Source organism: Rattus norvegicus, chromosome 19 (genome assembly GCF_036323735.1).
Source record: "Rattus norvegicus strain BN/NHsdMcwi chromosome 19, GRCr8, whole genome shotgun sequence".
In the NCBI taxonomy this organism is placed as follows: Eukaryota; Metazoa; Chordata; class Mammalia; order Rodentia; family Muridae; genus Rattus; species Rattus norvegicus.
Window position 1 is genome coordinate 47,136,275 of NC_086037.1, and position 12,216 is coordinate 47,148,490.

A 12,216-nucleotide genomic window follows, 5' to 3' on the forward strand; every position below is an offset into this window, starting at 1 on the left:
GCCTCTCTCTGGCTATAACACCAACCTTGTCTGCCCATTTTATAGACCTATGCAGGAGTGGCCCCTTGGTAATTTTGGGCGTAATTATTTGGGGAGCATCGCTGGCCTCCCACTGCTGTTGCCCACAGTAGACAGGAGCTTGCCTCTTGTTATCTTAGCTTATTTTCTAGCTTCATTTATGTTTAAATAGTGAACGTCCTAAGGAGTATGAAAGAGAAACGTTTAGTGCTTAGTCCACATGACAGTGGGATCAGCAAGAGGTGGGGGAACCTAGGGGTGTAAAGAAGATGAGGCTGACAGACATGCTCAGTTATACAGACGGTGCACTGTATGTCACCAGGGAGCAGGGCCTGAGACCCCGTACATTTCACAAACCAAGTTATGATCAGTCTTCTGGAAGGAGGCAGTAACTTTCCTTCCTGGAAAATAATGTGGCCAAGCTGTCGCCACAAAAGCTAACCCCTTCGGAGCAGACTGAGACGATTATTGTGGGTCCTTCCTGGAGAAACTCTGAATAAGCACCAGATTAGTGGACAGGGTAATGCCTGCCCCAACAGTACTAGGAGAATATTAAAATCCTTTCCACTGGGGTGTTCTGCTGATTGCTGTGACAGTTTTACAAAAAGGCCCCTGACAGTGGCGTCTCTGTGCCCTCCCCCTTTAATCAGGGATCAGTGGCTAACAGAATTGAGCAGAAGCTCCTCTGTCTCACTATCTGGACCAAGCCTTAAGTAGGTGGCATTTTCTATTTCCTCTCTTTTGGGATTTTTGTTCTTGGAATCTGGCCACCACACTGTGCGGGAGCTATTGCTAAAACCCATCCCTAGGGAAGATAAGTCCTATCTCCCTCTTCTCCGAGATGTCCCAAGAACAAACAGGTTCAATTCCACTGTAGATACTGTGGGGAAACAATGAGCCTCTTGGGCATCCATACAGTCAAGCCTCCTTCCCCAGGAGCCCTGGTGTTGGGCCCTTATCTCTCCTCCCACTCCCCCATCTTATCATACAAACTTAACACAGTCCGTGATAAAGACACTCTCTTCTGAAAGGTATCCCCATTGTCATTTCAACTTTCGGACATGATTATTTCTTGGAGCACAACCTAGAACTTTCCACAGACCCCCCAGCTCCCCTGTGTGCCTTGGGTTAAGGCTTTGTTATCCTGCAGGGCACACTTGAGCTAAAGACCTGTCCACCTGGATTCTTTAATTTCCTCTAAAGTGAAGAGTACTAACAAGCTAAGCAAAGTTGATAGGGGACAAAGGAGACATAGCCCTTGTTCCCTGGCTTCCCCTGCTCATCAAACTCTCCCGTACTCACTGCTCAAGTGTCTTGAATTTCTTCCTAAAACTCTACACAACCTTGTGTCTGGTCTGTTATTCTATACTTTTCAAACCTACCCATCCTAGACTAACCCCCAGCTTCATCTCAGGAAGGAAATAGTTAAAGATCCCTGCCCTTCAGGGCCTGGCGGGGGCAGCAGCATCGCAGCTTGGTGGCTGCTCCCTGGAGGGCAGGCGGGATAGCGCTCCTGCAGTTCGGTCCCAGAGTAGAGAAGGTCTGGGAGTCTGGAGCCTAAGGAGGATCGCGGGAGGCGTGTTCCTCCAGAGTTTGCTTTTCCTTGGGAGCCTCGCGCCCACACCCATCCCCTCTGGTCTGGCAGCTGTGTCTAAAGAGGTGGGGAGCCTCTCTCTGATCCAACGGACCATCGCAGGAGCTTGCAGGCTGAGCGAGATCTCCTCTAGAGAAGCCGGGCCGTCCTGGGAAGTTTCCTCCAGCCGAGACTGGGCTGCAGCCCTGGTCGCGCGCCACCCTCGAACTCCAGCTCAGGCTCCGTCTGGCTCCGGCGCGGACCTGGCGCTGTCTGCGTCCGAGGAGCTCTAAGGTCGGTGCAAGCCTTTCCTTCTGAGAACCAGGGCTGAGACTAGGGGCAGGGTTGCCACCCGGGGAACCGACTGGGAGGAACAGGGGTGTCGCGCAGCGCCGGCGAAACACAGCAGCGGGGCCTGGCACCTACCTGCCCGGGCGCCCAGTGTGAGGCGCTTTCCTGGGAGAAGAGCGCTGGGGGAGGGGGGTGGACACCAGACACGACGATTGAGCTTTGACTCGGATTTTTAGGAAAGGGGAGCCTAGAAGTTCGCCCAGGGGATGTCTTTTTCTCCACAGGCAGGCAAGAGCTTTCAAGAGCATCCACACCCAGGGCGCTTGCTCCAAAGCCTCCTGGTGAAGTTGGTCTTTTCTAATTCCGCACCCTGGGTGTGCGTAGGCTACTGTGAAGAACCGACTTCTGTGTACCCCTCCTCACACCACGATGGCAGCTGGGGTTGGAAATCTGCCTGTTGTTGGAGGTCTGGGCGGTTTGCTCTGGGCTGCCCTGTCCTTTAAAGGGCACTTGTTGCCTTTCATGTGCAGAACACTGGGACTGTTTGTAGATAAGCCACCTCTGATTACACCACCCTAATGGCCTCACCTCTGCAGACCCCAGGCGAAGGTATATTAAAGTCAGAGGGTGCCCCCAAGGAGAGTGGGATAATTTGTCTTATCCAGAGAGCAAAAGCACAGAGAACTCGAGAAAAAGTTCTTAGTTTAATACACAACACACACACACACACACACACACACACACACACACACACACACTTGTAGTTGTTTCTGGTTTCCTCACAACCACCAACTCATCTGTTTTTTAAAGCTGGGCTAACTGAAACACTTCAGCAACCACATCACATAAATTACCTGACTTAAACTGTGCAGTTTGGGTGCTGTTGGAATTTCCAAATTCCTAATGGCAAGTGAACATTTGTCCTGAGAATCTGATACATCAAATAAAGCACTGAGGGGTCAGCTTTGTGTACCACCAAACTCTAGGCCCACAAAAGGAAAAAGGCTGAATCCGTAGACATGTCCTTCTGGTCCGCATGCGAGTTGCTTCTCCAGAGCTCTGGCTGACTACAGCAGACAATGCCTGTCGAAACTTAACTAGAATACACTGAAATGAGCTACAGATCCGTCCCTGGGAAAGCATGTACTCGAAAGAGGTTTCTTTTATTTGGTTTTGTGTTTTTTCACTCTGTGGCAATATGGCATCCACATGTTTTTGACAGATGTCCCTTAGATGTGGTGAGCTGACAGAGGTGTCAAGAGAAATGAGTTCTTGGTAGTGTCTTTGTTGGGGGAAAGGAAGGAAGGAAGGAAGGAAGGAAGGAAGGAAGGAAGGAAGGAAGGAAGGAAAGAAAGAGGGGAGGAAGGAAGGAAGGGAAGGAGGTTTTAAAGGTAGCTGGCTCACACCATGGTAAGAAGCCATGGTTGAAACTTTCTCAGTGCCTGTAGCAATCAGCTGATCCAGGAAAACAGCAAACTCATGTGAGGACCACTGAGCTCTACACGAGTCGTACAGTGGCTGTGACAGCCAAGTGGTTCATGAAGTCCCCTCTTGGATGATTCTAATAGAGGTCATAAAGCTATTTTGTTTATGGAAAAGGCCTCTGTCTCTCATTTTAAAGAAAACTATTACTAAATATTCTATTCCCACTGGGGAACTGGGAACCGTTAATCACAAAGCAATCAGGAAATTAAAAGAATTGTGCCTCCTGTCACTATCCGAAGAGGCAGATTGTAATGAGCTTTGTGCTTGGCATTCTGGTCTCCATCAGGGAAAGGAAATGATGTTATTTTGCAGGCCTACTAATGATTCAGCCAGCTGCTCTAGACTGTAAGAGATGGGAGAGGAAATCCATAACTACTAACAATTAAGGGTGAATGGTAGGCCCATCACTTTGAAATCACGGCAGCAAGCGAATGCTTACGACCCATCTAGAAGATAGGGTGATGGTCCAGCCACCTTTGGGCTGTGTAACCACAGTCACTTCACTTATTCAAGACTCCTTCTCTAGTGCTGTAGACGTTGATTCTGTCTGTATAAATGGTGATGCTGAAGTCAAGAACCAGTTGGTGCCTGTGAGAGGCAATGTGTAAAAGGCTATGGCTGTTTCGGGAAGGCAAAAGCATGAGGGACCTCCAGCTAGTGTTCCCTGATACTTCCTATAGCATGTTGCCATGTCTTATTTGGTCCACCTATTGACTAAGCCTAAACTTAAAAATGTCCCGTGACAACTCTCACAATTCCTAAATGTGGTCAGCCTTGAACAGACTCAAAAACATGAGTCTTAAAATGTAGGATTAGGTATATATATATATATATATATATATATATATATATATATATATATATATATATATATGCCATAGACACACAGACCACTGTCCATGAATGAAGTTACCTAAGTATAAGAGGAGAAATCTAGATTTGCTGTGCACCAGGGACCACTGGCCCTTCAAAAGTGATAAAACCTGTGAATGCCAAGTAGTCTTTGATAGTACCTGAACGCCCCTCCCAGTCTCCTGCCTCCTCTAAATTCTGGAGACATCTTCAGCGTGTTGTTGGTGCAAATAAAGCACAGAAATGAGAGAGGCAGGACAGTTTAGTGGTTAAAGCTCAGGTCTGGAGTCAGATCAAGCTGCCTCAGAGTTGTGGATTCGTCTCCACCTTTGACCTTCATGAGCTACTGGGCCTTCCTCTCAGCTTCCCGTCCTCCTGAAGGACCTGTGGATGGCTTGTTGGTATCATTACACTAGTCAGCAGTAGGACATGGTGTATTTTGGCCCAGTGCCTGTCCTATCCTAGCTAGATAGGATGCTTGCAAGATACTAAGAAGTCAGATAGCCTTTGGCAAACCAAAAAGTGTGACAGCCTGGGAAAACCTGTCATGCACAGGACACCATTGACAAGTATCATGGTGGTTTCTGATGGATAGAAGTCGGGGCTTTAAAATATGTGGATTGTGCAGATTAGTCATCAAGGGTTTCAAACTAAATCTCTTCTCTTCAACAGTGATCAGTGATCTTTTCTTTTCTCTGTGGTTCTGGGGATGGAGCAAGTGTGAGTACGCCTAGCAAAGCAAGTGCCACTCCTGCAGGCTTTCGGTTATTTCACATCTAGTTAGAACTTGGAATGTTAGATGTAGTTATGGTACTAAGCGGACATATGGCTTTAAATGAACCCTTTAATGCTTTAGACAGCATGGCTGTCCCGTTCCTGCCATGTGGAACCCAGCATCCACTGGGGGATGCTGAATTTTTAGAATTAGATTCTTGTATTTTTGTGCCTCAGTCTGAAGCAATGTTTCTTCTTTTACCACAAAGTTTTCTGTCTCGTGCCTGAAAGATTTGGGCTCTCATTAGCCTGAATAAAGAGGGAAAAAAGGTTGCTATTTTTAAAGAAAGCTGAAATATCTTTATTCAATTATGGTCTATACAGATACAGCTGTGGAAACAGCCAGGGTTGGGAGATTTCTTGCTACAATAGATTTTTGGCCTTTTCTATTTTGATCTGATTGGCCTATATTTTCATTAAATCAGTAAACATTCATTAACTACAATCTTTTGGGACAGCTAGATTTTGTAGCAAAAAATAATAATAATTTTCCTACTTTTTTTCTTCCAGGGGAAGGAAAGGTGTGAGACCAACATAACAGGACGTTTCTTCAGATCCACATTAAGATGGGTGTCCTTTGCTTTCTGGCGTCCTTTTGGCTGGCCCTGGTGGGAGGCGCAATCGCTGACAATGCTGAGAGATACAGTGCTAATCTAAGCAGCCACGTGGAGGACTTCACCCCTTTTCCAGGGACAGAGTTCGACTTTCTGGGCACCACCCTTCGACCCCCTAATTTGGCCCTGCCTAGCAATGGCTCAATGCATGGCTATTGCCCACAGCAGACAAAAATCACGACGGCTTTCAAATATATCAACACTGTGATATCCTGTACCATTTTCATCGTGGGAATGGTGGGGAACGCCACTCTCCTAAGAATCATTTACCAAAACAAGTGTATGAGGAACGGCCCCAATGCGCTCATAGCCAGCCTGGCCCTTGGAGACCTTATCTACGTGGTCATTGATCTCCCCATCAATGTGTTTAAGGTAGGAAACTCCTGAGGGCTTGTCTGGCGCTCCACTGTGCTCTGACTGGGAGGTTTACTTCTGCTGTCTTTCAGCTCAGACGGTTTAAGAGTTTTACTGTTGTGTATTAGACTATTTTCCAATTTGGCTGTTAATGGAACAGTATTTCAAGGATGATCCCAGTATTTCGGGATGGCCTGAAAAGTAGGTTCCCAGGCCAGCGCTCAGCTTGCAGGCTCTGTGGGAGGCTTGGGGCAACGCATGACTGAAAATTGTTGAGATGCTTAGGATGAGATGTACAAAGCTCTCAAAGAATGTAAGGTAATACGCACACAATTTCAGTTACCTTCCCATGAGGTGCTGTTCAAAGTAGATCTCCACAGCAGAACTGAAAGCTGCTGTTTCAGTCTGAGTCTCTGGGTGAATGATTGAAGCACAAGGACTTGCTGGCTTCCCTCAGTGTGGGTGACTTGGAGATAACAAAATCCATCTACAGCAGGCCAGGATTGAAACACTAACCAAAACCATTCAAAATAGGTCTGATAACCCCTTCCCTCTTCAAGCTGTAATGTGGGCCCAGCCCTGAGCTAAGCCATAGGGCCCTAAAGACAATGAAGAAAAGTTGGTGTTTTCATGGGAAAAGACAAGTGTTGAAATGCTGAGATTGCCTTAGAGACTCTTTTAAACAAAATAAACCAAATCCAATGGGAACAAAATATTCCATATTTGCTGTAGTCGTTGTGAAGGGGAAAATCCCTGTACAAAAAAATTTAAGTACAGTAAAAGTCAAACAAAATTGGCACGTGTGTGTGCCACATTTTAAGAAATGTCTTCATCCTAAACCTGAAATTGCGTTTTTCAGGTTTCTCTCCTCCCCACTCCCCTCTTCCTCCTCCTCCCTCCTGCTCTTCCTCCTCCTCCTCCTCTTTTCTCCTCTCCCCCCTTTCTCCTCCCCCGTTCCCTCTCCCTCCTTTTTCTCTTCTTTCTCCCCTTCCTTTTCTTCCCCCTACCTCCTCTAGCCTGAAGTCAGGCTCCTCCCCTTCCTCCTCCCCATCCTTTTCTTTCTCTTCCTCTCCCTCTTTCTTTTCCTCCTCCTTTGCCACAGGAACAAATTTTCTAGGTCAGTAGTTCTCAATCTACGGGTCTTGGGGTCTCACATCATATCCTGCATATCAGATGCTTCTGTTACAATTCATTGGAGTAGCAAAGCCATATATATGTATACATACATACATATATATATGTATATATATGAAGTAGCAACAAAATAATGTTATGGTTAGAGTCAGCACAACGTAAGAATTAAAGGGTCGCAGTGTTAGGAAGGTTGAGAACCTCTGTTGTCACTAACACCATTCTGAAATACTATTTTAAACAACTTTTTGCCAATTAAATTATGAGACCCAGAGTAGCCTGGAGTAGCCTCCCCCGTTTCTAGCAGATATACTTAAATCATAGTGAAATCACATGAAGCTGTCATAGGCACCAACGTTCTAGCACTAAGATGAGAGTAATGAGTTTTGTTGTTTTGTTTTTTGTCTCTCTATGTAGTTCTGGTTCTCCTGGAGCTCCCTATGTAGACAGGGCTGGCTTTGAACTCACAGAAATCATCTTGCCTCTGCCTCCTGAGTGATGGGATTAAAGGCATGCACCACCACACATGGCTGATAATTTTTTGAATGTTAAAAAATCTTTTGAAATCATACCATACACCCTTTGGAAAGCTAGAGAAAGTAGACAATGAGTTATCAAGAGACAACACAGTATGTCTTTCCTTAGAATAAGTATGAATGCACAGGATTTCAGTTAGAACATAAAAACAGAATTTTGGAACCAAACTATGAAGCAGAATTGGAAATGCTTAATTAATTTAAAATGTTTAGCATACTCTTTAAATTTCACTTTTTTCTCTTAAAAAGTCCTTAATTTTCCATTTATGAGTTATCATAAGTGGTTTTTATGGCTTTTGGTCAAAATATGACTCTTTAGTTTCAATTGGTTATTATTATTAATTCTTGATTATCCTCGCTTAGGCACTGGTTAACTGACTCATCTTTGTTCAAGAGAATCACTGACCATCTCTGAACAAACTCCCTGCCTCTGTTCAACTGAAGCATCCTCTGTACATTCAGGCTGTGCCACGCAGTTTCTTGTCAAACCAATAGGTACAGCTGCTGGGGAGAGAGAGGGGTGAGGGTCGAGGGGGATGGGGTGGGAGTGGGAGTGAGGGGGTGAGGTGGGCTGGGAACAAGGGGATGGGATGGGGGAGTGAGGTGGATGGGGTGGGAGTGAGGGGGGATGGGGTGGGGGTGGGAACAAGGGGGCAGGGGATAGGGATGGGAGTGAGGGGGATGGGGTGGGAGTGAAGTGGAATGGGGTGGGGTGGGAGTGAGGTGGGATGGGGTGGGGGTGGGAGTGAGGGGAGATGGGGTGGGGGTGGGAACAAGGGGGCTGGGGGTAGGGATGGGAGTGAGGGGGATGGAGATGGGGTGGGAGTGAAGTGGAATGGGGTGGGGTGGGAGTGAGGTGGAATGGGGTGGGGTGGGAGTAGGGATGGGAGTGAGGGGGATGGTGTGGGAGAGATGAGGGGGCTGGTTATCTTTGAGTCACTCCTGCTGATCATCACTGTAAGTTTTATTTCTACTCCATGGTTGAGTCACGTTAGCTGAGAGCCTTCTGAGTATTGAGGAAATCCAAATATAATTTAGGGTGCTTTCAAACAGATTGAACACATAGGATGTCGGACAGACTTCCATACATGGTGACCCAAGTCCGTAGTACTTCACTTTGGAGACTCTCATGAGTGATTTAACTTGTTATAATCCAAAGTAACGTGGACATTCAATCATGGTACTTTTATATCATATCACTATAGTAGTTCACTTCCTGGTTTTAAATGTCATGTGAGCCACTGGACCAATATGAGTTTTAGAAATCAAACCTTTTAAACTATTTAAGTATTAAGTAATTGTCTCAGTCCTCTTTAGAGGAGAGGAAGCAGCATCTTTCTGAGCTCCGACGCCACAGCAAAGAAGAGTCATCTCCCTGTTTGCCTGCCACACAGGCACATTCTGCCTTAGGTCAGAATACATGACCTCTGGCTGCTCCTCTACCAGGCTAGTCAGGAGAAATCCTGCCAGACATTGTGAGGCCAGGCCCCTGCTGCCCTTCCCCATGCTGCCTCAAGATCCCAAGGCATTCAGTTTTCTCCCATATCAGAGCTGGATGCCTGTAGCCACATCTAGTTCACTAGGTCAACACTGTCTGTCTCACTCAATCGTGTTTACGTAGCCAAGAAAGCAGCGTACGGATATCACTGAGGTTGGATCCCTGAACTCTTCATCACTCACTATCGAAGAATGATATTGAGAGAAGAATCCCTGACAGACCTGCCAGTCTCTTTAAATAGATGAGTTTTTCAGGGCTGGGGATATGGCTCTGTAGACAAAGTGCCCGGACCTGTGTTCACATCCCAGCACATGAGCAAGAAGCCAGGCATGGCAGTATATGTCTATAATCTCTGTGAGGTAGAGATGGGTGGATCCTGGGCACTCAGTGGTCAGTCAGTCAACCCCCCAAAAACCTGTGAAGTTCAGTAAAAGAAAAAGAATTAGATATTCAACTGAGGAAGACGACATAACAACCTTTGATCTTCCCTCGTACCTGTTATGGGCAAGCTCACCTACGTACACTCATATATGCATATCACACACACACACACACACACACACACTCACACACACACTCACACACACACAGTCACACTCAAACACATATATGCACACACATACACTATTCTGTTTAGCAGTTACATCAGATATATTTTTGACCCAACGACCACGTTTCATTTATTTAATTAAAATCTATTTATTTAATAGATTTATTTAAGTTGTAGGATTCTTTAAATGCTTTCCATCACTTAAAAGTGAGCCAAATACTCTTAGAACATCAGTTTCACTATATCTATTTAAGGTAGGGACCATGCACATATGGGGTAATCAACGTGTCTTCCTCCAGGAAACACGTGCTGCAAACCCATGTCCCTCAAAGTCTCCTGCACCTGCCCTACCATCCAGTCAAGGCCCAGCTGCCTCACAGAACCCACACACAAGAGTGGGAGGCCACAGTAACTGCCTTCCAGGAAGAAAGAACCTTGTGTAAATCTTCTTTGATAAATATGTTATGTTTTGTTCTTATGACTTTCAATCCAACATCCCGCTTGTGGTGCACCAGAAAGTTTCTTCTGCAGAAATCTGATATAGCTAAGATCACAGCCTGCTTTGAGGCACCAATCCTTAGTTGAAGGCTATCGCTTGAATGAAGGCTGTCTAGTTCTTGGGCTGGAAAGATGGCTCAGTGGTTATAGCACTTAAGAGGACCTGCGTTTGGTCTGCAGCACTGACGTAGCAGTTCACAGCCTGCAGTTCCATCCAGGGGTCCAGCCCCTGCTTCTGACCTCTGCTGGTTCCTGCATACACATGGTGTGCCTAAATTCACTCCGGCGCACAGACACATATATGTAAAAATTCACAAATACATCTTTAAAAAATACTTTGTTTCTGTCAAAATATACCTGCAAACACTGCCCTTAGTAGCACTTGACTACTGTTTGGTCTTACTTGGTACTGAGAATAAATGGGTTGTAAATAGGTTGGTCCCCTTCAGTCGAGTCTTAGTCGAAAGGAGATCATAGGTTTTCTGTGAGGAATTCATCCGTGAACTAGGCTCTCTATCTACAAGTACTGTCTGAACACAGTATCTTAAGTCCATCCTCCCTCAGTTACTGTCAACCGAGTCGGTTATGTACCCGGCCCTAAGGTGTTTTGGGCAGAGTCCAGATACACACAAGTGGGTAGTCTGGAGGCTGTGTAATGACGTCCTGTGAGTTAAGTCAGCCTCAGCTGAGTCAGCTGGAGCAATGTAAGGAAGAAAGAGAGGCTACGTGGTTGCTGTCTGTTGCCATGGTGCCTCTCGGTCTCCCTTCGGGATTGTACAGGAGTGTCCCACCAAGCGCCACATAGCCGAGCTGCTTCCCTCCATGCTGGCCATGTGTGGCCCTGGTGGCTTCGCATGGTCTGTGGACATGAAAGAGGCCGCTGCACGCTGGAGCTTAAAGCTTCCTAACCGTTCTCACTCTTTCCAGAGTTCCTCCCACAATATCGCCTTGGCTTTGCTCTACATCACTTCTTCAGTAAGACAGTGAATTCACATTTGTGCTACTGAACCCCGTGTTCAGCTGTCAAGGCCCCCCGGACTCTGACTGACCATACATTCCCTGCTTATTAACATGCATGTACAGAGAGAAAGAGAGAGAGAGAGATCATATATATCATACATCATAATATATATGTTTCACATGCACGCATATGTGCACACACATACATATATATACATATACATATATATCAGTGAACCTGACCCCAAATAGTTTCTGTCAAGACATTTAAAGATCTTAAATGAAAAGCCGGGTTCAGTCTGGGGTGGACATGTGGCATCAGGAAGAAATAAATTAAAGACGTTGAGAGAAATGAATGGCTCCAGACCTTGCTTGCACACACTCACCCATGAGTGACAAGAGAAAAATCACAAAATCTAACAAACACGAGCAGATGGAACACAGAGAGCAGACGAGCGCCAGGCACCCTCTGGGTTTCCAGACACATGTGGGCCTTGCAAGTGGCAGCGCTGAGGGACATCTATGTCATACTTCATCAAAGGACAACTCTAATTTTTAGTTGCTCAAAAATCAGATAATATCATAATTGAAGAGCAGACTAATAAATCTCGGTAGAGAGCTCGGCTGCTCTTCTGCCTGAACGGGCACACAGCCACACTGGGGACCCTGGACATGGATTCAGTTTGTCAGAAAAATAATGGTCTAATATTCCAAATTCAGGAAATAAAATTTGGCCAAGTACACTCAGAGTGTTCACAAAGCATTTGCATCTTAGAAACACGGAATGTAATGATTTTTATTCTTTAATTACATCTGAGATTATATTTACATCAGGTAGTATAGCCTGTCAGGATATAAGTTATTATTTGAAATAAAGTAAAAACCTCAAAAGTGAGGTTTGTGGGTGGGCTAAAGCTTGGCAGTGTGCAGTTTCTGGATAATAATTTACCCAGATGTTCACGCAGATGTTCCCAGAAGCCACTGCGCCTTGCCTTTTAAGCAGAAGCACAAATGAGAGAAAACATATGTGTGAGAGAACCTGGGTGAAATCGATGAGAGTTACGGTTGAGAAGAGTCAGAGA

The 12,216-nt window shown here is 45.8% G+C and overlaps 1 protein-coding gene across 3 annotated transcripts in view; it reads left to right on the forward strand.

The window, feature by feature from the left end:
- Positions 1-1,085: 1,085 nt before the first annotated feature.
- Ednra (endothelin receptor type A) overlaps positions 1,086-12,216 on the forward strand; it is a 70,602-nt gene continuing 59,471 nt past the window's right edge. For 2 of the 3 annotated variants that reach the window (XR_005496613.2, XM_039097468.2), the window contains exons 1-2: positions 1,086-1,885; positions 5,504-5,979. Coding sequence is in view for 2 of the 3 variants with exons in the window: in XM_039097468.2 (XP_038953396.1) it covers positions 5,560-5,979 (420 nt within the window). In the remaining variant the exon portion in view is untranslated. The remainder of the gene's footprint in view (positions 1,886-5,503; positions 5,980-12,216) is intronic. The other variant, NM_012550.2, reaches the window with a different exon arrangement.